General features: G+C 50.6%; 1 protein-coding gene across 1 annotated transcript; it reads right to left on the bottom strand.

Moving 5' to 3' along the window:
* Window positions 1–1,071: 1,071 nt before the first annotated feature.
* On the bottom strand, window positions 1,072–25,990 carry TTI1 (TELO2 interacting protein 1). Its single transcript, XM_054979061.1, has 7 exons — window positions 23,644–25,990; window positions 20,995–21,195; window positions 19,120–19,268; window positions 15,518–15,658; window positions 12,665–12,869; window positions 10,785–10,872; window positions 1,072–2,469 (listed from the first exon to the last, which is right to left on the bottom strand). The coding sequence occupies exons 1-7, from the start codon at window positions 25,946–25,948 to the stop codon at window positions 2,286–2,288; spliced, it is 3,273 nt and encodes a 1,090-aa protein (XP_054835036.1). The 5' UTR covers window positions 25,949–25,990; the 3' UTR covers window positions 1,072–2,285.
* Between the last annotated feature and the right edge of the window lie 229 nt (window positions 25,991–26,219).

Here is a 26,219-nt window from a genome sequence, read left to right as displayed (position 1 = left end):
CTCGAGAGCTTATACCTTGAAAATTGGGTTGATCTCTAAGGTGCCACTGGACTCAAAAGCAGCTGTGTGTGTTGTGTCCTTTTGACAGCCTGTTCAAAATTCCATCTGCTTCTCATCCCAGTCTTGGATATAAGTCACAGCTCTCAAAGAAGTATGATCCCCACCCACCCCAGCTTTGGAAGCAAGGGAGCGTCTCACTCCCTGAGCTTGTCTAATTCAGCTGGACAAGTCTTTGACTGGTTTAGTTAAAATAGGCAGAGTTTTGGTATACTCAGCCCACGTGACTGTAGAGGGGGGGGACTTATTAGTCACATGGCATGGTGGAAGGTTTGCAGACAGCCTCTCAGGTTCACATCCTTGCAGCTAAAAACAAGAGGCAGGGACAGAATATTGCAGGATGCATCTGTTCAATCCGGCAATGATTCGGCCTTTGATTTACTCATGATTCTGTGGATCTCTGCCAACACCAAAATAGTTCCAGAGGAGTTAGCAGTGTTAGTCTGTAGTTGCAAAATAGTAAAGAGTCCAGTAGCACCTTTAAGACTAACCAACTTTATTATAGCATAAGCTTTTGAGAACCACAGGTCTCTTCATCAGATGCATCATCAGACAAAGAGAGCTGTGGTTCTTGAAAGCTTATGCTACACTAAAGTCGGTTAGTCTTAAAGGTGCTACTGGACTCTACTCTTTTGCAACACCAAAATAGTACTTAGCCCTTAAGGATGCCAAGTCAGGAGTGGCTGGGTGCTGAAAAAATTGCAGGGTGGATAGATGGATGGGGAAGACCCTCCTCCCGAACAGAAGGAGGGACTGTAGGGTCTTGGAGAGGAACTTTCCCATCTGTAATGCTACCAGAATGTGAATGAAACACCCGGACATGCTTTTCCTACAACGAGCAGATTTCGCCTTCGTGTGCGTGTCTGGGTCACCACTTGGGATTCTGCTAAGGATCCAAAACTTCCACACAACAGCGCAGCCTCCGATCCATTTGCTCTTGAAGAGTGAAAAAGCTCCCCCTCCTCTGCTTTCTCCTGGGATACTGACAAACCGAAAGCCTTTGATGCTTTAAGATCTCTTTTATTCCCTAACAAATGACACTACAAAAACCTGTCTGATGCCGACGGCAGCTTCCAGTGCGGAGCTATAAACCTTGCTCCGTGATCAATACCCATGATGTGTGCAAGCCTCACCTTGATGGTAAAACCATTAATAGAACCAGACACCCAAAAGGGAAGTCAGAGAGATGCCTGAATGGCCTAGAAATCAAGTGCAGAAGGAAGGAAGACCGGAGGCATTTCCCCCTTCTCTTCCCTGTAACGTTTAGTGCAGCACAACGCATGACGGGAAGCCACAGCACAGGGCATGGCCCCCCTTCTGACCCAGCTGCAGCTGAACCTACAGTACAAATCCATGCTCTTTTCAGTTAGGAAGGCAGCAGAACAGGACCGGGGTACCACAGGCTTCTCTTCCTCCGTCCAAAGAAGACCTACTGCGAAACCCAAGGTGTGTATTACCCTCTTTGGCTCTCGCAATTAAGAGAGAAAGGCGATGCCGAGCGATCTGCAATTTCCCAAGCAAAGTCCCAGCGCCACCTCTCTCACAGCACCACATTGCCCCGCTTCCATTTTTAAAATGAGCACCGCTGGAACGATGCTGTGGTGCAATGAGATGAACTGATTCTGCCACGTGAGAAATGAAAGGAAGCAGGAAGGCGGCACGCGGCGTGGGTCAGTGCAGCTCCTCGGCAACAGATTGCTCACGGTTGGCCACCACCGCTCTCTCAAAAATGGCTACTCGGGAAGTCTTTCCTTTTTTGCAGCAGCAGCAGCCACGGCCGTTTTTTCCTAGTCCTTCTCCCCAGGACGTCTCCGAAATAAAGAGGCGGTTTGCAGAGCCCCAGCCTGTGGATGCTCAGAGGCAAAGGGGCCCGCCTGTCGTTCCGTCCTCCAAAACTCTGCGGCCACAATGTTTGGCAGAATGGGGAGTGGGCTCTGAGCCCCCTGCGATGGGATGCAGCTGGCCAGGGGGCAAAGTAGCAGAGGTGATTTTCCCCAGCAGGGGTCCCACTGACCTCTGGGCAGAAACCCTCACACCCCTGGGGAGGCACGGGCAGCCCCCACTGCTGGGGCTACCCCCGCACGAGCTCCCTCCCATGCTGCACACACCCCTGGCTTCCGCCTTTCCCGGCTCACAGCCCCAGCGGCTCTCCCTGGCAGGCCTCCCACCTCCCTGCTTTTCTCACTCAAGGACGCCCGTCAGGCCCCAGGCGCCTCTGCCCGACCCCTTCACTGCAGTTCATCCAGCAGGCGTTGCACGTTGTCTGTGAACTCGTTCCGCTTCTTCCCCATCCCACTCAGCTTCACGGGGCACAGGCTGGGGTGCGGGGGCTCGTAGGTCTGGGGACACCAGACCTCGCTGAGGAAAAGCCACACGGCATCCGGGTCCATCTGCCCCAAGTGGAGGAAAACGCTGCGGAGACAAAAGCAGGCAGAAGCTGAGTGAAAGGGTGGGGGGCTGAAGGGAGAGGCAGGGCCAGGTCCCGCAGGGAAAGGGCTGGCCTGGCAGGCCCGCTCCTTCGAGCCTGGGTTCAGAGCCCCAGCTTTGCCGAATCTGCCCCCCCCCCCCCATTGAGAAGCAGGCTCTTTGCACATTAAAAGCACTACGGGTGGGATAGCGAGGCTGTTTTCACATGCTCTTAAAGGGATGGCCAGTCACCAAACAATGGCAGCTTTCCCCCAGGAGTCTAGGTGTCTCCATTCGCAATGGCCTGTTTGGCTTCTGGTTTTTTTGGTGCCTTTTACAGGAACGTACTTTCCAGTTGTTGCAAATGGAGACGTCACCAGCATTCCACAAAGCCCTGATGTAGCCCTTCCTGCCCCCCCGCCCCTCTCATGGTCTGCCCAGGTTCACAGAATCAGCTCAAAAAAAATGGTATGATGACCAAAAAGACTCACATCCCCTTAAACACAATAAACACCAAATGTGATTTCAATTCTGAGATTAATTTATAAAGTGCCAAGTGTTCCAAGGCTCACAGCATCAGCATTGCTGTCAAGTGGCCATCAAGCCTCTGCTTAAAAACCTCCAAAGAAGGGGAGCCCACCAGCTCCCGAGGAAGCCTGTTCCACTGAGGGACCGCTCTGTCAGGAAGTTCTTCCTAATGTTTAGCCGAAAACCCTTTTGATTTAATTTCAGCCCGCTGGTTCCGGCCCAACCTTCTGGGGCAGCGGAAAACAACTCCAGGCCTTCCTGTATCAGAACACAAGAGGAGCACTGCCAGATCAGGCCTCCGGCCATCAACCAGTGTCCTCTTTCCAAAAGTGGCCACCCCCTTGCTGGGCCTGCGGCTGCCGCCTCCGGAAACTCTCAAGGCTCGGTTTAGCTAGCAAGGCTGGTTGATCTGCTCCACACAAGCCCTTCCTCTGGTCTGCCATGAACAATCTCCATGCCACGTCTAGGTATTTTCCTTTCTTGCCCCACAACCTTTTCTAGGCAGGTAGAGCTCCTCCCGGGCACAAACACAGAACAGACCAGCTTGTGTTCTGTTCCACCAGGCAGGTATGCCGTAAGAAGAGCTCTAAACGCCTCCAACACTGACTCGGTTCCCCACTCTGCATGGCCCCATAAACAGCTTGTACCATTTGCTCTGCACTTGTGATTAGGAGCGAGCAGAAGTTACTTAGGACACGTGTGTGTGTTGGCCATTGTTCCTGGCCTGCAAGTCTCCGGCTGCATGTCCGCTCAGCGGCTGCGCGCCGCGTCTTGCCCCCTTCTGTGTAACGTTTAAATCAAACTACTTTTTCTTGATCTTGTCAATACTGATTTCCTTCTCTTTTTACTGATCGGCTGGCCGGGGACAGTTATGCGACCCTGGAGATGATTCCTTGACACTCTGTTACAGCCGGATCGATGCAAACGGATGCTAATTCATACGGGTTGCTTCGCAATCTATATTTTTGATCCTTGACAACTGGGGATCTGACAGCCAGCGCTGACTTGGACTTTTAAGAATTTAAGAACAGAAGAGCAGCCTGGTGGACCAAACCAGCGCTGCATCTGGTCCGGCCTCCTATTTCCCTTCGTGGCCAAACAGCAGCCCTGGAGGACCAACTAACGGCATAGAGACCAAGGCCTCCCCTGGGATTCAGAGGTTCCTCTGCTTGTGAACGCCCCCCTTTCATCACCGTGGCTCGTAGCCGCTGCTGGCCCCCTCCTCCACGAACTGATCTGGTCCCCTTTTAAAGCCAAACAGCACCACATCCACTAGCAGTCCCGTTAGTTCATTACACTCTTTAGTCTGTCATTTTATTCATTTTAGCCTTCAAATTCCTATCTCCAGGAAAAGCATTTTAAACACCCCCCCCCACTAAATACAGGATTATTAGGGCAGTTTGTAGTTTGGTATTACAGGTTTCAGAGTGGGCAATAAGCACCCTGAGCACTTGGAAATGTGCTATGTAAATGCTCATTATTGCTAATTACTTTCATTTACTGGGAGTGGTTTTTACTGCCGCAGGAGAAGGAGTTACAGTGCAATCCGAAGAAGAGTTACTCCAGTCTAAGCCCATTGATTTCACTGGACTTAAGACTGGAGTAACTCTTCTTAGAACTGCACTGTTCGCCCTAATTCCAGGCACCCGCACTTCTTGGGCTAAACCAGTCTTATCCAAACAAGCCACACGATGCCAAGAACTGGGGTTAGTTCAGCTTTAGTTGCGTTTTCACATAAAGGTGCAGATTCGGAGAGGAGATTGTTTTAGGGCCGTTCAATATTGGTCTGTCACTGTATCTAATTCTGAACATGGCCAAAAATGCAGATACGTATATCCACACAGTCATGCCAGGTACAGAGAAGGCACATTTACAAAGAAATACAAAAAGTCTGAAAGAAGAGTGGAGAGGGGGTTGAACTCTTTCCAAACGAGGCAACGCCGGCCGATATCTTAGGAAACCACAGTCCCCTCTGTGGAGTTTCCTAGCAGTCAACGCACTGGACTAGATCTTTGGCTTAGGCAATTCCAGCAGCAGCAGCTGGGACAGGACTACAAAGTAGTGAGTGGGGCAAAGCACAGAAAAGGACAGACAGAGTGCAGAAAGGGGGGGCAGGGAGAACAGTCTGGAAAAAAGAGAGGGGGAGGGAAAAACAGGTGGGCTGAAAATCAGGGGGAGCAGGGGGGGAAAGAGGGGGGGGGGAAGAGAGAAAGGGAGGGAGAGGAAAACAGGGTGAGTGTGGGGGGAAGGCTGCCAAGGAAGAGAGAGTGGGAGAGAGATCCAGAGGAGTCAGCCGTGTTAGTCTGTAGTAGCAAAATAGAAAAGAGTCCAAGCTTTCGAGAACCACAGCTCTCTTCGTCAGATGCATCATAAGCTTTCGAGAACCACAGCTCTCTTCGTCAGATGCATCATAAGCTTTCGAGAACCACAGCTCTCTTCGTCAGATGCATCTGACGAAGAGAACTGTGGTTCTCGAGAGCTTATGCTACAGTAAAGTTGGTTAGTCTTAAAGGTGCTACTGGACTCTTTTCAACTTTAACACTGGGAAAAGAAGCCTGGAAGGAGAAGGTGGGGGCCAGTATGGAGGGACAAACCCAACAATGCTGAGACTGAGGTTATCGCCATTCCCATTTCACACATGAGAAACCACACTTCTCCGCTCGGCTGGCAAGGCCGAGACACGCAGTTTGCCTAAATTAAAGGGTGCTCGGAGGCTTCTGAAGGGCTCCAGGGCACAATTCCGCATGCTGTGCTGCCACCCCACCCTCAGCCACAACAGCAGCAGCAGACATCCACAGACACGGATGTACAGAGCTGCCTTATAACATGGAGAATGTGAGAGGAGCCCTAGCGGATCGGGCCCAGGGCCCAGCCCGCCTAGCTGCCTGTTCCTTGCAGAGGTGAACCAAAGGCCCTGGAAGGCCCACAATAGGTGCTCCTATGAGCTACTTGTGCTTCATGTGGTCTCATGTCAGTCCTAGAATTGCTTCTGTTCTGTTTCAGCATTTCTTCAACTCTGTATTGGATTCTTGCTCATGCCATGTCTTTGTAAACTTGTATCTATTAACCCTATGGCATTGCTTATGGAAATGTCCTTGATAATGCCTGTACTAATCTCTCACTGTGTAATCCGCCTTGAGTCTCAGTGAGCAAGGCCGACTATAAATGACATAAATAAATAATAAATAAAAATAAACAGGGATGCCCAAGCCAACCCACAGGCCCGCCCAGCCCCTCTTGTCTCCTGCTCCAAGCGGCAGCACTTTCCAAAGTCCCCACCCTTTCCAAGCTATCCTACCCAATTTCCTTTTGCAGGAGATACCAAAGGCTGAACAGGGGACTTTACTGTATTCTCTGCCTCTGAGTCCTGGGCCACTGCACTGCACGTGTACACATGCGGGCGGGCGCTTTTGTCTGGGCCTTGACCCTAAAGGAGCTGGCTGTCTCTCCACTCTCATTTCAGCAAGCAAAAGGGCCCTGTTTGTAGTTGGGCCTGGTCCCTTTGTGCCACTCTATTGAAGGAAACACCACTGGAGAGGCACAGAAGCTGCCCAAACCAGCCTGGCTGCAGGAGACGCTTTTGCCCGCTGCCCCTCCACCCGCCCCGCCCCGAATCCTCCAAGGCCCTCCCCCATCCAGCACAGCCATGCAGAGATTCTTCAGCCACCCAGAGCAGCCGGGGAAACACAAGCCCTTTCCTCTTGTGGCCCAAGGCAAGCACCACACTGGCAGTCGATGGAGCAACTTGACTCTGCACTTTTCCAAAAACGGACTCTTGGGCAGTTTCCAAGCAACCTCTGTTTCCATGGCAAAAGATCTCGGGGTTAATCTGGCTGCTGTCTTTACGTCTTGTGTTTGCTTTGCTTATGCGCGGTTTATTGAATTTCTTGCTAGGCAGAACTCTCCATCCCAGCTGGCAAGAGGCACGTGCGAGCGGGCACCCAAGGCTGGAACACTGTCGGACGGGGAGGGGGGCACCTGCTTCCACCCACCTCACTTTCTGACCTGAATGGCTCCCTCGTCCAAGCTGATCCCTCTGGCATTGAGCAGGGTCAGACCTTTGGCCACTCTGGACAGGCCATGCAAGCCACCGCAATGGGACTGGGTAGCCTGGCACGCCAATTAGCCTGCAGTATGTCAGTCTAGCTGGGAATGGATCAGTGATCATGCCCAGTTCCCATCCTTACTGCGGATTGCACCCACGTGGCTTTTGTTCATGTTGGTCCCTTGATCCCCAGCAGAGGTGGGCAAATGGAATTCTGGTCCTCACTCTTCCACCAGCAGCAAATATGGCTGGGTCAAGCCCAACCTGGTCCCTAGTCTGCATGGCAGACTGCTGCCTTGCTAAGCCCAAAACCACCCTGCAAATGGGCAAAGCCTGGCAGCTGTGTACCCATGCGCGTTCTCTGCAGTGGCTCCCACTTTGTGGCACTGCTTGCCTGAGGAGGTCAGGAAAGCTCCACGCTGCCATCATTTCACAGAATGTGGAGAACGAACAGAAATGTTCAGGAGGGCATTCTCATAAAGGGATTAGAGCAGCGTAGCAGAATGGAACCGTCCAAGAAGGGCAGCTTTATAACGTAGTAAGATAGTAGTCTATTGCAATGCTTATTTTGCAACCTGCTTTCTGCATTTTTTTCTTTTTGCTTATGTCTTTAACAGCATTCTTTCCCCTTCTTTAATCCTAGTCCCACCACATTGTGTGTGTGTGTGTAAAGTGCCGTCAAGTCACAACTGACTTATGGCGACCCCTGCTGGGGCTCTGGAGGTAAGGGAGAGGCAGAGGTGGTTTGCCAGGGCCTTCCTCTGCGGAGTCTTCCCTGGTGGACTCCCAAGTACAGATGGTGCTCAGTTTCCAAGATATGACAAGATCAGGCTACACTGCGCCGCCTTCCCTCTCACCGCATTGTGTTTTACCTGAACTGATTTTTTTAAAAAAAATTGTATTTGGTAATCCGCTTTGAGTCTCGGTGAGAAAGGAGAGCTAAAAACAAAGTAAATCAAGTCAAGGTAAAATGAAAACTTCATCTCTTATCTGGGGCTTGACTGAGACACTTAAGGAAATCAGCTGGGAATGACGCGGTCGAAGGGATTGCAGGGGAAAGGATCACATTTTGGAATATTCTCCTATGTCGAAAACTCCCCGAAGGAGCAAGGCAGCACTCCAAGCAAAGAGGGGGTGCAACGTTCCTGTTCCCACAGAGCTCTTTAAGCAAAGGAATATTCAAAACCAGAATCGACCACCTGCAGCCCGTTCTGCCACTTGGGCATTGCCACCTCTTTCCCCTTAGAGGGCAGGCTCGGATGCCATCACTCCAGAGCAGGAGTTTTACCACGGAGCTGAATTGGAGGCACTTGCTTTGGAAACCTGGCAAAGAACATGGATGGAGACTCAGAAGGCAGTTCGCAGGGAAAAGCTCTTGAGAACTTCGCTCTCATATACACAGGGGCTGAAATCACAGAGCAGGGAATGACTATCACACGTACCAGGATGCTGGTTTTACGCGTGGGCTGGGGGGGGACAACCCACAATGCTGGCTCAGTTTCCTATTCAGGCCCTGCTGTGGATGCCGTCACAGGAGGACACCAGAACGTGCTCAGTGGTTGCCCCAACATGGTGGGACAAACTCCCTTAGGAGGCCTTGCGGGAGAGAGGGAGGTGCGACGATTTCATTTCTGGTTGTTGTGGGTTTTCCGGGCTGTATTGCTGTGGTCTTGGCATTGTAGTTCCTGACGTTTTGCCAGCAGCTGTGGCTGGCATCTTCAGAGGTGTAGCACCAAAAGACAGAGATCTCTCAGTGTCACAGTGTGGAAAAGATGTTGGCAGGTCATTTATATCTACTCAGGAAGGTGGGGTTGGGCTGAGTCATCCTGTAAGAGTTTCCCAGGGTGTGGAATGCTAATGGTGGGAGGCTTCACTGTATCCTGAGGAGGTTCTTTTGCATATGTGTCACTGAGAGATCTCTGTCTTTTGGTGCTACACCTCTGAAGATGCCAGCCACAGCTGCTGGCTAAACGTCAGAAACTACAATGCCAAGACCACGGCAATACAGCCCGGAAAACCCACAACAACCATCGTTCTCCGGCCGTGAAAGCCTTCGACAATACATCGATTTCATTTCTGCCTTTTAGGAGACCGGCCAAGACTTTCTCCTTCCAGCAGGCTTTTAACACGAAACCTTTTTAATGTGATGTTTGAGCTGTTTTCTATGGTTCATTTGTATGGACCGCTTTGGAAAAAAAATCTTTCTTGCCATTTGCTTTGGTTTAAAAGTGGTTTAGAAATGCAGCGATAAACGAACAAAACACAGTTTCATCAACGGCTAAAGAAGCTGAAATGTACAAAAGCGAGAGGGGCTCTGCATAGTTTGAAGCAGAACAACTCGGAGAGCCGGAAAGGGGCTTTCCGCAAAAGCCAGATTTTCACACTTACAGACAGCCCCCCAACATGCCTCCAGCTACCACCCTAAACATACCACTCGGTCTATTGTCTACAGCCAAGCCTTATGTTACAATCGTATCTGCTCCAATGCTCTCAACCGAGACACACACTTAAGAGATTTACAACAAACATTTTTGAGACTACGGTACCCATCAAATGAAGTGAAGAAACAAATCAACAGGGCCAGGCTAGTACCCAGAAACAGTCTGCTCCAGGACAAACCTAAAGGAACTAACAACAGAACACCACTGGTTGTCACCTATAGCTCCCAGCTCAAACCCATCCAACGTATCATCAGTGAGCTACAACCCATCCTGGAAAATGATACCTCTCTCTCAGAAGCCCTGGGTGGAAGACCTTTCCTTGCCTACAGACAGCCCCCCAATCTTAAACGACTTCTCACTCACAACCATGAATCGGCCAGCAGAGTCACCAGCACAGGTACCAGGCCCTGCAACAGACCCAGATGCCAGCTCTGCCCCTATATCTACCCAGGGAATACAATTACAGGACCCAGTGGCATCAACTACACTGTCTCTGGCTCTTACAGCTGCTCATCCTCCAATCTGATATATGCCCTCATGTGCCAACAATGTCCTTCTGCTCTGTACATTGGACAAACCAGCCAACCTCTACGCAAAAGAATAAATGGACACAAATCTGACATTAGAAATGGAAACGTCCAGAAACCAGTGGGAGAACACTTCAACCTACCAGGACATTCCATTGAAGACTTAAAGGTCGCTGTGGTTCAACAGAAACCTTTCAAAAACAAAATCCAACGGGAGGCTGCTGAACTGGAATTCATATGCAAATTTGACTCTGTCAAGCTGGAACTGAATAGGGACTATGAATGGTTATCACATTATCACAGGTAACAGATTTCCTTTACAGAGGTGGGGTCTGGGGGAGCCCAGTGACGCCTGGCATGGGCTTTCGGGGACCACAGTTCTCTTTGTCAGATGCATCTGATGGGGAGAGCTGTGGTTATCGAAGGCTTATACTGCATTGGAATTGGTTTTGCTGCTACAAACTAACAGGGCAAACTCCAACTGACCCCAACACCAAAAGGAGATGTTTACATTTACTAGCAAAGGAATGTTTTGGTTGCACCCTCCCCCTCCCCCCTAATTGCATCTCCTCTCTCCTCCCCTCCTCCTCCCTCCTATATTTGACAAGTCTCTGTATCAGGCATCTGACGAAGAGAACTTGATTCTCGAAAGCTTATGCTACAATAAAATTGGTTAGTCTTAAAGGTGCTACTGGACTCTTTTTGATTTTGCTACTACAGACTAACACGGCTAACTCCTCTGCATCTTTAATTGCATGATGCTCTAAAAATGCACCTTACCTGCAGGCAGCTCCTTGCAATTTCACCGGCTGCTTGACGCTGAGGTAGGGCAGGCAGGCGTCGGCCACATCATGGAGGTCATTTTCACCTGCAAGGACGAGAAGAGGGAGACACATCAGCAGGAAGCAGGAAGCATCCCCCCCCCCCATCCCCACCACCCTTCGCACAGCCGTTGTCCAAGCAGGAAGAGGCAGACGTGCCCCTGAAGGCAGGACGATGACCAGTCCGGTGGCATTTCGTGCTGGTCAAACCTCTCAGGCCCTTGACGTGGGAAGAGGCAATTTGGGGTGGGGTCTGGGAAAGGAAGGGCTCCCCAATGCACTTGGCATATAAACACCACCCAGAGTTAAAAACCTCACACAGTTACCAGGTTCCAGCTTTGAGCGTCATCAGAAAAGACACAGAAGAGCAGGACGACATTTACACTGGAGAATTTGCGTGCCTCTCAGTTGTGGTGGGGGGGCATCTACTACCCTCACTGGGGAGAAAGGAGGCAGCTATTACCAGTTCCTGGTGTGTGTGTGAAAAGACAACTGGGGCCTGTTCAGCTCTATGAAGCGGCAAATTTCTCTCTACTGCCGCCTGCAGGCCCAGACACACCGAGCACTGTTTACTCCGCTGGGCCAAGCAGAACGCGAGACTTACCCTGGAGGGCCTGGGGGTGCTGCAGTTTAGCCCTTGAGAGGCAAGACAATGGCTGAGGATAGTCCCTACCAGGACAGCAGGTTACTGAGGTCTAAGCCAGGGCAGAATGCAAGAGAAACTGAAATTCTCCATAAAGGTAATGTAAATTCCATGGACTTTCTTATTTTGCATATATTTTTCCTGATTTTGCTGACCACGGGGCAAGGAACATGCATGCATGTGTGCATGTGTAGCTATGCAGGGTACCAAAACCCAGTAACTGAAAATCTTGTTCAATTAACTTCTCTGTTTTCTGATATTTCAGCAAGCCTTGTCCACGCATTTTTAAGCACATCTTACTAACACAAACACTAGAAACTTTGTTCTGTGTGTGTTTAAGTTAACACTAATGGTCTCAGAAAGCTGAACGCTGCACCCGGCATCCCTTTCTCCATGGAACTGTGGCCTGCAGACACACTGCCCCGTCCAACAGAAAGCCAATGCCGAAGAAGGCTGGGTATGGGAGAGAGAGGATTTGTCAGTCCAGAAATGCAGAATGGGTTTGGTACCTGAGATTTATAGTGCAATCCTAAGAAGAGTTACTCCAGTCTAAGCCCATTGAAATCAAAGGGCTTAGACTAGGGTAACTCTGCTTAGGACAGCAAAGAGTCCAGTAGCATCTTCTAACCCAATAAAAAACTTTTCTAAAAAATAAAAAAAAAAGAGTCCAGTAGCATCTTTAAGACGAACCAACTTTATTGTAGCATAAGCTTTCGAGAGCCACAGCTCTCTTTGTCAGATGCAACTTTATTGTAGCATAAGCTTTCGAGAGCCACAGTTCTCTTCGTCAGATGCAACTTTATTGTGTAGCATAACCTTTCAAGAATCACAGCTCTGTTCGTCAGATGCATCTGACGAACAGAGCTGTGGCTCTCAGAAGCTGACGATGCATCTGATGAAGAGAACTGTGATTCTCGAAAGCATATACTACAATAAAGTTGGTTAGTCTTAAAGGTGCTATTGGACTTTTTGCCATTTTGCTACTGCAGACTAACACGACTAACTCATCCGGATCTACTTAGGATTGCACTGTTATTCGACCTTCTGTGTGACCAAGACGGCTACTTTCAAAGGGTTCCTTTATCTCTTGGCTTTCCATACAACAACCCAACCTAAGAATCTTAAGACAGGACGGCATAAAATCCTTAACCCACAACAGCAACAATTCCTCCTGATCTCCCGTCCTGGATACTCACCAAGATCCAGAGCTCTGCAGAGAGAGCCGAGGCCCTGAAGCACGGCCAGCTGCAGCTTGAAGGCCAGGGTGTGGCTGTAGATGGGCCCGGCACGGGCGCTGACCGGTGCCTGGGTGACGAGGGAGCCCGCCAGTTTGGGCAGGATGTCCTTGGAAAACCGCTGCCGCAAGAAGTCACCACTCCGGGCTCCTAATGTGCACAGCGCCTGCCGGAGAGGTCCCAATTGTGAAAGAGGCCACCCAATGCTCCTTGTTACCTTCAGGATTTGTACTCTCCCTGTGTGTTGCCAAACGGAAGCAGCAGCATCCTGCACGCTCCCTTATTGAGGCCTCTGATCACCGCATTAAAATACCCCCAAATCAAAATCAGGGCAGGTGCTTTGTCACTTTTAAGTAGCAATTCAAATCAGGTCTTTAACTGCCTTATCATTTCAAATATGGTCATTCTGCCCTCTTTTCTTAGCACGCAGCACTTCACTAGGAGGGGTGCCTTTTTACGAAAGCCAAAAGGATCATGGGAACAGGCCTTGTTCATGCAACATGCCTCCGTTCTCTGTGCCCAAAGCCAGCCACTCTTCCTTTCTGCATGGATTTGCACCATGTTTGGGCTGTCCCAATTAACCACAGAAAAAGCCACACGTCCGCCCCAAATATGGAGGGCTTGGCCACCATGTACAATTGTGGCAGGCAGCTGTCACAACGTGTACGTCCAGGTGATGCTGCAGAGGTCCTGAGTCATTGCCTGACAGCTGCGGACAAATGAATGCCGGCGAACAAACGGAAACTGAATCCAGACAAAATGGACGAGAGGCTGGTTTGGAAGGCGGAGATCTTGAAGGACACGGAGCTCCCCGCTTTTGATGGGGTTCCGTTGACCCTTGGAGACTCAGAGCGGGACCACAAGTGACGCCTGACACAGGTTGGACACTTGTCAGCTTCCCTCAAGTTTTGATGGGAAATGTAGGCATCCTGCTCTTGCAGCTTGGCTGACTGCTGTCCAACGGACTTTTCAACTGTCGCTTGTCCAACATTCCGCCGAGCTGCCTCCATTTCCCATCAAAACTTGAGGGAAGCTGACAAGTGTCCAACCAGTGCCTTTTGACCCTTGTACCACTCTGAGTTAAGAGCCTATACTCGATACAGCACTGCTGCTAGAGACGCAAATTAATGCGGCTACTATCTATCAGTTAACTGGGCTCAACGCAAGGTATTGACAAAAGCATACAAAGCCCTTCATGGCTTTGATCCCTCGTATCTAGGGGAGCACCTCTCTCCCTATGCTCTACCGTGGCAGCTCTGCTTATCTGGACTGGGCCTTCTACACATGCCACCCTACAAATGGGTAAAATCAACAGCTGCCTGCACGTGCGTTTTCTCTGTAGTGGCCCCCACCTTACGGAACGGCCTGCCTGGTGAGGTTAGGCGGCCTTCCATTCTCCTGGCTTTCCATAAACTGGACAAACTGGAATTATTCAGGAGAGCTTTTTTACATGAGTAGGAGGGCTGTACTCTAAGGAAATGGGTCGGAGACATGCACTCATAAAGGGATAGTGACTGTACGCTATACTATCATACACTGTCTGTTGCTGTAATTATATTCCTACTGGGTAGTTTATGCACTGTTTAATATGACACATTGAATTGCTTATACTCTGTTTCAGCATTGTTCCATCTCTATATCAGATTTCAGCTTGTTTTCAAATTTCGGCTAATTTTGCATTTGCATATCCAATTGCAGAGTTTATTGAATGTCCCAGTTATTGATCATATTGACTGACTTCAGCGAGAAAGTAAGACTATAAATAACATAAAACATAAATTAGCACAGCCAAAAGGACAATGCTTGGGAGACTCAAAATAAAAAGGAGGCAGCCAATCTCAAAGAGCTGGAAACATTTAAGACAGCCCCGATCTTACCTTCAGTCGAGCCCAGGATTGGGGCCCACTGCGTACACAGAAAGTTTGGGGCTCGCTGCAGGACTGCACTTTCCCTCCTCTTTCCAATTCTGAGACAGAGGCTACCATCAAAGGGATTTTCATAACGAAATAGGTCACCTTCCCTGCTGTTCGGCAGCATATCGCGAAACGTTAAAAGTAATTCTGTTTCCTGGAATTGGCTTCTCCTCTCTCCCGCCCCTCCCCAATCCAAACGGCTCCCGAGACATCTCCCTGCACCAACTGGAGGATTAACTCCACAGGGCTGGCCTGGCAGTGCTTGCTTTACAGGGCTCGTTTCTGCTTGGCTTTAATCACCGGCTCCATTTGCACTTCAAAGGCTCTCCTGAGAAGATCAGCAAGATGGATCTCAGAAGTGCCAGACCCGGAGGGCATCCTCCTAAATGAATGCTTTATTGTCTTGGCTGCTGCTAGAGCTCAGGTGGGCGAGACAGCTGGGAGAAACACCAGCCTCTGGGAAGGGAACTAAAGAAGAACTCAAATGCCATTTTAGCCAGACTCGGAGTTCACCAGCGTCTAACCTGAGCCACTCACAGGAAGCCAAAAGACAAGTGTTGCAATTCTTTCTGAGCCTCTGGCACGGTCGTACAGATTATTCTGAGGACATCAGATTCATTCTATGGAGATGCAGTTACAAAGGATTTTTTTAAAATTACAATTTAAACGAAGAATGTAATTCACTCTGCCTTCAGAAGCAAGCAGGGCCTCTGAGACCAGAACTGGCCAATCCTAGAGAAGGCAGGTCAAGCCTGCAAAATGTTGCTTGGAAAGTTGGCAACAGAGTCGCAATTAGAAGAGAGCTTTGAGAAGCAAAATGTGGGTGGCCAGGGACCAGCACCCGCTTCTTGAAAGGCCTGAGTTGCACCATGCAGAAAACCTGGGCTCTGAGCAGGCTCACCCTAAAGGCTCGGAGCACAGCCAAAGGGTCATCGCTGGTCAGGCGAGTCACGAGGGCAGGCCACGTCCGATGAGCTAATGGGAGGAGGTGGTTTTCATGCTGATGCAGCACCGTCACACAAAGCTCCAAGACATCCAGAACCTGGGGGGAGAAACACAGTAGACTGAATGGTAGGAGTCATGACTACAGAAGTACAGCAGGATTTAAGTCCAGGGGCACCTCAAGAGCAACAAGATTTTCAGAGTGTAAGCTTTCGAGAGTCAAAGCTCCCTTCTTCAGACACCAACAGCTGGTCTACTGCAGAGTGTTGAATTGCAAGTGATAACAAAGCTGACACTGCACCCGCCTGGACTGAATCAAGACCTAGGCTTCCTGTCTCATCACTAATGTTGATTTCTCCACACCCACCACCCCTCTGCATACCCCACCCTATCCAATTACACCTGCTATTGTCATTCACCTGCTATTGTCATTCCTTGGCTACTGTCATTTGGCATCAGAAATCACTCCACTCTCGATATAAGGACAGATGGACTCACATTCTAGCTGTATCTGAAGAAGTGAGCTGTGATTCACAAAAGCTCATACCCTACCACCAATTTTGTTAGTCTTATAGGTGCTATTGGACTCTTGCTCTTTTCTACTGCTACAGACAGACTAACACGGCTACCCATCTTGGTCTACCAACTTATTTATTTTATTTTTACTTATTTACTTTAGATTTTTATTTTGTCCTCCTCACAAAGCAGGCTCAGGGCGGATTACATTAAGTAAAAACACTCCATATAATTTACATCCTAAAAGCAATTTAAAACAACAGTATCAAAACAGTGCAGTATAATTATAAAACAGTTTATATACAAGATAGCAGCAATCAAATTAGCTAGTTGGAGGCAATCAGTCCGCCAATCGGGAAAGCGAGACGGTGGACGACTAGGGAGGACTCAGATCTTCACTCCTCCTCTACCAGGCCGGCAGAGGCCCAGGCAACCTCAACCATACACCGGGCGGGACATCTAAAACCTAAAACAGTACAGAAGGGGGAAGGCAAGGATTGCCTTGCTGACATACTTGTTTCATCTCTGCAATATACCCTGCGCGGGGCTGCGCTCGAAGACAATTTGGAAATTGCGACTGGGCCATAATGTACCAGCAACAGTCCTCACTGGGACCTGCACGCAGGCCTGAGAAAGGTAACATTACTCCAGCTGCACTGGCCCCAATTTGCTCCTGGGCCCAATCCAAGGTCCAGGGATTAACATTTAAAGGCCTGAATACCTCATGCCTGGTGCATCAAAAGGATCGCCTCCACCTAAACCAACCTGCCCGAGTGTTTGCTGAGATCAGTAAATAATGTTCTTCTGCAGGCACCAACTGTTGCTGAAGTGAGATGGGCCAGAACTCATGGGACCTGGGGGATGGGGTAGAAACGTTGCTCTTTTGCAAAGTGTTTGATATTTATTTATTTTGATATTCATACCCCGCTTTTCATGCCATTGGAGAACCAAAGTGGTTTACAACCTTTTTACTGAGATAGGACGGCTGTGCTGTAAGGAAGTGGTCCCAGAGAGATGCCTCAGTCAAGGGATGGGGACTGTAGACTTTGCTACTGGGTACTGTCTGGTGCTGTGGGTGTGTTTTTTAACCTGTCCGTCTTAGAATTGCTTATGCTCTGTTACAGCATTTCTTCAACTGCGTATTGGATTTCTGCTGGTTTAAAACTTTTGCAAATTTGCATTTATGTACCCTATGACACTGTTTATTGAAATGTCTTTGAAACTGACTTTACTCACTCACACAGTGTAATCTGCCTTGGTCTCAGTGAGAAAGGCGGACTACAAATAACGTTAATAAAATTAAAAAACCAAAAATAAATATATTCTCCTCACTTCCGTTTTCTCCTCACTGCAACTCTACCAGGTCAATTAGAGAGTGACCCACCCAAGGTTACCAGGGAATATCCACTGCAGAGCCAGGATTCAAACCCAGTGCTTGAGGCTCAAATCCTCAAGAAGGCAGTGACCCAGAAAAAGAATTAGAGAGTGGAAAAAGAAGGCCTGGCTGGGCAGGAGACCCGGGATGGCTGAATAACGTTCTCACTCCCGCACTAGGATGAAACAAAGGCTTGCGAGCCCCGGATCGTCGCAAAGCCGCACGAGGCACTTCTCTTCCCACAGCAAATTCTTGCAGGGATTCCAGCGAAGGCTGGATATGCAAGGTAGGATTCTCTTCCTCTCCTTCAGCAGGGGAGGAATCCCTGAGCGTCAGGGTTCTGGCAGCAGCCCAGACAGGGAGTGCCTCCAAGAGCAAACACTAGGCCAATGAGAGAGAGAGGAAGACCCCACCTTGGGGTCAGTTGTACATCTCAGTTGTACATCTCTACCCTGGATCACCCCAATGATCCCCTTAACGTGATGTCCCGGTGCCTGGAGGCCATGCGGATCTGGATGGGGAGAAGCAGGCTCAGACTCAACCCTTCCAAGACTGAGTGGCTGTGGTTTCTGGCGCCCCGTTATAGCCAGCTGGTTCCATCGCTGTCTATTGGGGGCGAGATTTTGGCCCCCACAGAGAGGGTTTGCAACTTGGGTGTCCTCCTGGATGCACGGCTGTCGTTAGAAGATCATGTGTCAGCCATGGCCAGGGGGGCTTTTTATCAGGTTCGCCTGGTCCTTTTCTGGATTGGGATGCCTTGCGCACAGTCACCCATGCCCTCGTTTCCTCCCGTCTGGACTACTGTAATGCTCTCTATATGGGGCTCCCCCTGAGGACCTCCCGGAGGCTGCAATTAGTGCAGAATGCGGCCGCGCGGGTGATTATGGGAGCGACACGGCGTGCCCATGTAACACCTCTCCTGCGCGAGCTACACTGGCTTCCGGTGGTCTTCCGGGTGCGCTTCAAGGTGCTGGTTACCATCTTCAGAGCGTTCCATGGCTTAGGGCCTAGGTATTTGCGAGACCGCTTGCTGCTACCGATAGCCTCCCACAGGCCGGTATGCTCCCACAGAGAGGGCCTCCTCAGGGTGCCGTCGGTCAAACAATGTCGGCTGGTGACCCCCAGGGGGAGAGCCTTCTGTGTCGGGGCACCTGCCCTCTGGAATGAATTGCCCCCGGAGATACGTATGGTCCCTGACCTACACACCTTTCGCCGTGCCCTTAAGACGTTATTATTCCAACAAGCGGGGCTGGCCTAAATGTGTTTTAACTGAACTGTCCTGTTTTGAGTTAAATTATTTAATATGTTTATTTTATATTATATTTATATTTTCCTGAGTCCTTCGGGAGATGGGCGGTATAAAAATTCAATTAAAGTAAAGTAAAGTAAAGGTAGCAATTTTCCCCAGGCCACGGGGTTCGGCTAGGGATCCTGATGGTGTTTTGCCATCTTCTGGGCAAAGATCAGAGTTCACTGGGAGTATGAGGGCGGGGGGGGGGTAGTTGTGAATTTCCTGCATTGTGCAGGGGGTTGGACTAGATGACCCTGGACGTCCCTTCCAACCCTCTGATTCTAAGAGATTCTAGAGGAGGACCCTTGCTCGGAGATTTTGAGTTCCATGGACCTGGGGGCTGAATTCTTAAGACAGTTTTGCCTGCTCCGAGGAGTACCTTCAGGCGCACGCGAAGGCTCTTGTCCGAGAGTAAGTGGACACAGCGCTCCATCACTTCTTTGGCGATCTGGGCGTGGGCTGGCAATGGGTTCTCCACCTCCGAGCTTTGGTCATTTGACTCAGACTCTAAATCAGGCAGATGCTCTCCTGGGAAAAGGAAAATAGAGAGAGGGGGACAGATTTGGCTGTAAGTTTTGGGCTTGCAAGTAGGCACTAATGGCCAGCCTTAAAGCTACCGGGCCCAGGTGCAGGCAAAGTTGGGGTTTTCACATACTTGGAGGGGTCTCTGAGGGCCAAGCTACAAGTGATGAATGACACTTGAACAGCAAGTGGATTGAGTGGAGAGCAAGTGAACAGGGAGAAATACACTTGCCGTTCAAGTGTCATTCGTCACTTGTAGCTTCGCCCTGAGTGTATAAAAAAAGTAGCTTGCAAATTAAAAAGAAAGAAAACACCAGTGCCCCCCAAAACACTGTAGAAGACCGAAGATGTTCACTACCCTCAGAATGCTGCAAGAGGCTGAGAGCTTATTAAAGGGGGACAAAAATAAGGTGAGGGAGAAATGCAATCTGCTCAGGCCTCTTGAGAGTTTACAGACTCCTGGAGGGGAATATTTGGGTGCAGGTGGGGAAATTTTAATAACATTAATAATAACAATCAATTTATATACCACCCTTCAGGACAACTTAATGCCACACTCAGAGTGGTTTACCAAGTATGTCATAATTATCCTCATGACAACCACCCTGTGAGATAGGTGGGTCTGAGAGAGCTCTGGAAGAGCTGTGACTGACCCAAGGTCACCCAGGTTGGCTTCAAGTGGAGGAGCGGGGAATCAAACCCGGTTCTCCAGATTACAGTCCTGCTGCTCTTAACCACTACACCAAACTGGCTCTCCAAAATTATTTAGCTCCCACCACCCTGCAGTGCCTAACAGGCACACAGCTGCTTGCCTCTAATCACAAACCTCAGGGTCAAGTGTCTATCAATAATGCTGCCTTCTCATCCCCTTCACAGTCTGGGGGGAGCAAATAAACCGATCTCCCTTCTCCCATTCAAACATCACTGCTTTACTCTACGTCCCACACAAGAAGGGAAGAGAGGGAAAGAGGAGCGAGTGGAGCACATGGACAAGGGCAAAGTATTCGTGGCGCTTAAGTTTTCTCACGATAGGGTGGCAATTCCTACCCATTGCCCCTTGCACTGCAGACCTCCACTGTGTACTGCTCCCCGCACTGCTGATCCTCAAGAAGAAACTGGGGCAAGGGGAATCTAGAGATCACCGCCACCTCTTAAGAAGGCCTAAGTTTTCTTAGCTGCATTGGTAGATGCAGGCCCTTCCTTATAAAATTTTAAGTCCCCCTCCTCCCTCACCCCACCTTTGCAGCCTGATGAAGACTGAGCAGGCTCTAGGAGGCGCAGCATGCTGAGAATAGTAGAGAGGGTGCTAAAAGAGGGAAAAAGAAAATAGGAGATGGGGAAGTTGGTCAGCTCAGCCACTGAGAGTGTCTCGTTCCTGGAGGCAAACAGCAAGTCTGGAGATTTATTCTTGTTACAGTTTATTCTCTCTTGTGCGTGTATGGGTGGGGGGCAACTGTGAATTTCCTGCATTGTGCAGGGGGTTGGACTAGATGACCCTAGAGGACCCTTCCAACCCTATGAGGCTACATCTCATTTGCCATTTCTTGCCGGGCTTCAACTTGTGTGTCCTTATTTGCCAGTTCAACAAGGCACAACACGGCCAGTGTTCCTTTAAAATACTTTTTCATTCACCTATACACTTCACCTGTGTGTGTGTGTGCATGTGTGCGCAATGGGGGCAGAAGGATGCAGACCAGGTGTCCAAGTAGGGACTCGGGAGGGTTGAACTCACCTTGCTCTTCGTCTTCAACATCTGGCAGCTCGCCCTCTGCAACCTGCTTCTGCCGGACGTACTCCAGGAAAAAGGCCTCCATTTCTTCCACGGTGGGCCCAGCCGCAGGCCTCCTCTCTTGCGGTTCAGTTTCTCCCGTTAAGGGGCCACCTTTCTGCTCCCAAGTCCCCTCTGCCTGATGCCCAACCACAAACCAGGAATCTGTCGAAGGAGGGTAACATGATTGCTCTGGATGCGATGCCGCACATACCGCACATACTTCTCTCAACCAGGGGTCATTTCGTAGAAAAAGAGCTGCAGGAACCCATCAGTGGAACTCATTAGCATATGTTGCGCCCCTTGACATCACCGGAAGTGTGTCATTAGCATAATTGATTTGATCGGGCCCGAAATGGTGGGGATTTGGCTGCTGCTAGACGGGGGAGTGTTCCCCCACCTGGCAGTGGCCCGATCAGGGCGGTTTTGGCCCCAATCCAGGCCGAAAAGGGCCCCCTCCCAGGCATCAACCCAATCCTGGCAGTTTTGGCCTGCAGCCCGGCCAAATGGCTGAAAGTGGCAATTTTGGGCCCATTTGGGCCTGGATCAGGGCCGATCCAGGCCATTTCAGCCCCAATCGAGACTGAAATGGGCCTAAAATGGCTGTTTTGGGCCCAGATCGGGGCCAAAACAGTGGAATCGAGTCGGTGCTGGGCAGGGGGAGGGTTCCCCCGCCCGGCACTAACCCAATCCAGGCTGTTTGGACCCCAATCGAGGCCGAAATGTCCCAAAATGGCCAAATGTCCTGTTGGGAGAACTGCCGGAACGGCGTTCCAGAGCGTTCCCCCTCAAAATGAGCCCTGCTCTTAACACTACGCAAACTAGTATCTTTTGGGTAGGTTATATTTGGAGTCCATTATTAGGAAAAGAATCTCCAGTCATGCAGAATGCCGTGTACCCAGAGATGTAGACTGGCAGATACAAACTGTTCTCTCTGCCTCTTCAAATGCAAAGATCAGATTGCACTGCTAAGCAAACTTACCTGGAAGGCAAGACGAGGCCTCTTGCTGGATCAGACCAGGGTCCACCTAGTCCAGCATCCCGTCTCACCCAGCGGCCAACCAGTTATTCCGGAAGGCCAAGAAGCGGGCCCAGTGCCCAAGGCTCTTTCCTAACTTTCGAAAGCCAACAAGAGGGGAATAGTCTCCAATACACAACTGTACAAGAAGGACAAAATCCAAGGAGACTATATATCCCATTCATTCATCATCAATAACCACATTTATCAAATACCAAAGTCGTGAGTGTAATTATACAGACATAATAATCCTTTCATAATAGAAATAACCCCTTGCAAACCACCAGTTTTCAAGTATGACCCGTGCTTCACAAAACAATGTCCATTTTATATAGAACAGTTCATTATAATCCACCAATCATCTTTTTTCCATTTTTTACAGGCAACAAGCCGTCGTGGACAAGGTGGTCCCAACCGACGGGCAGCAACACACCTGCACATTGTTTTGTGAAGCACGGGTCATACTTGAAAACTGGTGGTTTGCAAGGGGTTATTTCTATTATAAAAGGATTATTGTGTATGTATAATTACACTCACGACTTTGGTATTTGATGAATGTGATTATTGATGATGAATGAATGGGATATATAGCCTCCTTGGATTTCGTCCTTCTTGTATGGTTTTCCCTAATGCTGCCTTCTGGCGCTGCTATTCAGAGGCTCGGGGGTGGATAGTGCCCTCAAGTCATAGCTGACTTATGGCAACCCCTGGTGGGCTTTTCATGGTAAGAGACCAAGAGAAGTGGTCTGTTGTTCCCTGCCTCTGCAACTTTGGTCTTCCCTGGAGGTCACCCATCCAATTACTAACCAAGGCCGACCATGCTTAGCTTCTGAGATCGGATGAGATCAGGCTCACCTGGGCTATCCAGGTCGGGGCAATCAAAGGCCTCTTGCCTCTAAATGAGGTTATCTTTAGAGACTATAGCTAGTAGCCACTGATAAAACTCTTCTTTGTGCATCTGTGTGATTTCCTGTCTATACTTATGGTGGGAGGGAAGGCAACATGGCATCACCCGCTCTCATCAGATCTCGGAAGCTAAGCAGGGTGAATACTTGGATGGGTGACCACCAAGGAAGACTCTGCAGAGGAAGGGTCTGGCAAACCACCTCTGCTTCTCACTTGCCTTGGCAGCCCCTTGCTGGGGTCGCCATATGTCGATTGTGACTTGATGGCACACATGCACACCCACATACCCCTATTGCATCCTCTGGCAGTAAATCCCACATTTTAAACGCTTGTCATGTAAAGAAGCATTTCTTTCTGCTTTCCCAGAATCTACCGCTCATCAACTTCATTGGATGCCCTCCAGTTCTAGTATTTCGGAAGAGGGAGAAACGGTTCTCTCCATCCAGTCTTTCTAGTCTATGCACAGCACACCACTGATGTTAATAGAGAAAGCACATTACAGATCCAAGACACTGGGCAATATCTCCATTTAGCTACCTGGCCCTTTTAGGCTGACCTCGCCAAGTTGCTACGAGAGCAAACTGAAACATGCATTGCGACCTGCGCAAAGACCTTGGGGCAGGGAAGAAAACTAATTAATCGAAGGTCCCCTGTTGGGCAACAGCTGCAAAGTTCCTGCTTTTAACTACCTAGCATTGTCATGAGCGTGTGCATAACCCCAAGGAACAATGGGGTGCGGTCACTGTGACCCCGATCGAGTGCGGCCAGGACGTCTCGTATCACATCCCCCACCAAAGGCAGCACACCGGCGTCCGAGTGCCGGAGCATGGCCTCCAGGACCCGAGAGGCACGGGGTTCGTGAGCCAGATGGCGCAGGTGCAAGGAAATGCCGTCCACCAGGTAGTCAGCGTTTAGCCGGATGAGATCAGGGACAGAGTCGTACCCACAGGCTTGGCAGATGGCCATCAAAGTCCCCAACGCCACCTGGCTGACCAGCAGCGTGCCGTCTCCAGCCTTTTCCAGAACAGGGTAAAGTACGGAGATTAAGAGCCCCTGGAAGTCCTTCTGGAGTGCAAAAGCAAAAGAGCCAACTCCTTCTAGCTGGGTGCAAATTTGCCAGATGCTGCTGTTCATGGAATGGACCGAGAGTCGTGAATGCAAGGGAGGAGGGAGCGGGCTACGTGCTTCAGGTGGGACAGCCAGAAGACCGGAATGTTTCACAGCTGGTTCCGCATCGAGATCTTCCCCTTGGATACTGGTGACCAAATGCCAATTGGCTGCATCCAAGTATTCCTCCAGCACGGAAGCAACGACCCCTTTGAGTTCCTCTTTGCCCAACGCGCTTTCCCGTTCATGGAGGGCCTCCACGTTCAGCCCTGCTGCTCCGGCGATCAGCTCGTTGACAACCATGGCCGCTTGTTTCCGGTACACAACAGACTCCCAGTACAGCTCCATGAAGTGGTCCACAAGCAAATAGAGGTCCCCGTAGTAGCCGAGAACCCGGCAAACCTGCTGCAGCAGAAAGAAAATGCGATCCTCCGTGAAGAAGCGGAAGCTCTTCCTCTGGCTGCTCGCCTCTTGCAGGTGCCTGATCAAACTTCCAGGCAGCTCCCGCGAGCCCTCTGGGCCCCACCAGCGCCTCTCCTCCACAATCTTGACATCTTGCACATCCAGTTCCAGAACCTGCATTAATGCTTTGGAGAGGCGCTGGAGGTGGGATGTGGAGCGAAGGACGATGTTCATCTTGGGGCCCAAGAGCTTCAGGTACCCCAGGAGCAGGTTTAAGGTAGACAGCTTGCCCTGGTCGTCCTGGGAGCTCATTAAGCGAGGAAGAGCGGTGGTGAGGGAGTGGAGCTCCTCCGAAAGGAGGTCTGCGAGGCGCCTGTTCTCCGCCACCGCCCCTCGTGCCGCGATGCTCCGGAGCGCCTCCTGGCTCTGACTCTGGACTTCGGGGCTCTCGTCATTGACAAGACCAACTAAGGCCTTCACAAACTGGCCAACAGATCCCACCAAGGACCGGCCGCACGTAGCCATAAGGAGAGAGGACATTTCCACCAGCTCTTTCCTTGCCTTCCAGTGTGGGTGAGCAGACACTCTCTCCACCACCTTCCTGATCAGGATGCAGAGTTTGGCCGCGGTGCTTTTCGCCCAGTCTGAGCCTCTGTGGACCAGGAGCTCCGACAATCTGTTGCTCGGACCCAAGGCCGACTCCTCTCCCTTTGGTGGGACCTGGGCCAGCTGCTCATCCGCCATCACCACGCTTAGGGCGCGAGAGAAGAGCCTGGTGGCCGAGACGACAACCGCATGACCTTGCTTCACATCCCCAGTGATAATCCGGGAGAGGGTGATGGAGACGCCGGGGAGGAAAGAAGCAAAGAGGTCTCCGCATCGTCGCAGCTCCTCTCCATCCAGGGGCCTGTGATCCTCCGGGCAGTCGCACTGCAGCAGGAGCGCCTGCAGGCATTTTAAGGCGGAGATCTTCACCGGCTTGGCTTTCTCCTGTTCCGCTAAAGCCAACAACAAGGACACGGCAAAGCCCAAGTGGGGAAGGGTAGAGGGCTGGTACAGGGTCAAGAGAACATCCCCGTAAGCCGAGTGCAGCAAAGCCAACAGCGCCTGGACCACGGCCTGCTTCAGCTCTTCCGACAGCGGGGCCAGCTGGTGAGGAGCGGAAGGGGACGCCAGGCAGACGCAGAGTTCAGAGAAAAGCTCCTGCAGCAGGTCCGGCTTCTTCACGCACGTTGTGGAGAGCACGAAGGTCAAGCACTGCACCACCCCCTGGAAGACGCTCTCTCGCTTGGGTCCCGGCATTTTGAGGGTGAACCTCAGCGGAAAGAGGACGTACTCCTGCAGCTCCTGCAAAGCAGAATCGCTGACGGCCTGCAGCCGCGAATGGAGGAGTTGCACATTCTCCGCCGTCTGGGATTTGGTCAGCTGCACACACACCGGGCGCAAGACCCCAAAGGCCTCCTGCGGGGTGTCGAAGACTGCCATAGCCGGGTTCTGCTGCGGCCCTCCTCTCACACTCCTTCCGTCCTCATCCTGTGAACAGGTGGAAAAAAGTCCCATGAGAGCAGCTCCATTCAATCCCTTAACAGAGAATACCCAGTTCCTAACAGGCGTCTTGGAGGAGACGGGCCACGCCGGTGCTTTGTACAGCGCCTAGCACGTGCCTGGCTCTCAACAAGTGTTTGGCAGCAGCCATGCTTCTCCAAAAGAGAATGAATCGTGGCTTCCCCCAGCCTCTGATGGAGAGTGCGTGAAA

The sequence above is a fragment of the Eublepharis macularius genome, chromosome 5, assembly GCF_028583425.1.
Source record: "Eublepharis macularius isolate TG4126 chromosome 5, MPM_Emac_v1.0, whole genome shotgun sequence".
NCBI lineage: Eukaryota > Metazoa > Chordata > Lepidosauria > Squamata > Eublepharidae > Eublepharis > Eublepharis macularius.
The sequence above is the reverse complement of the archived record's forward strand: the minus strand, read 5'-3'. Positions and strand labels throughout refer to the sequence as shown.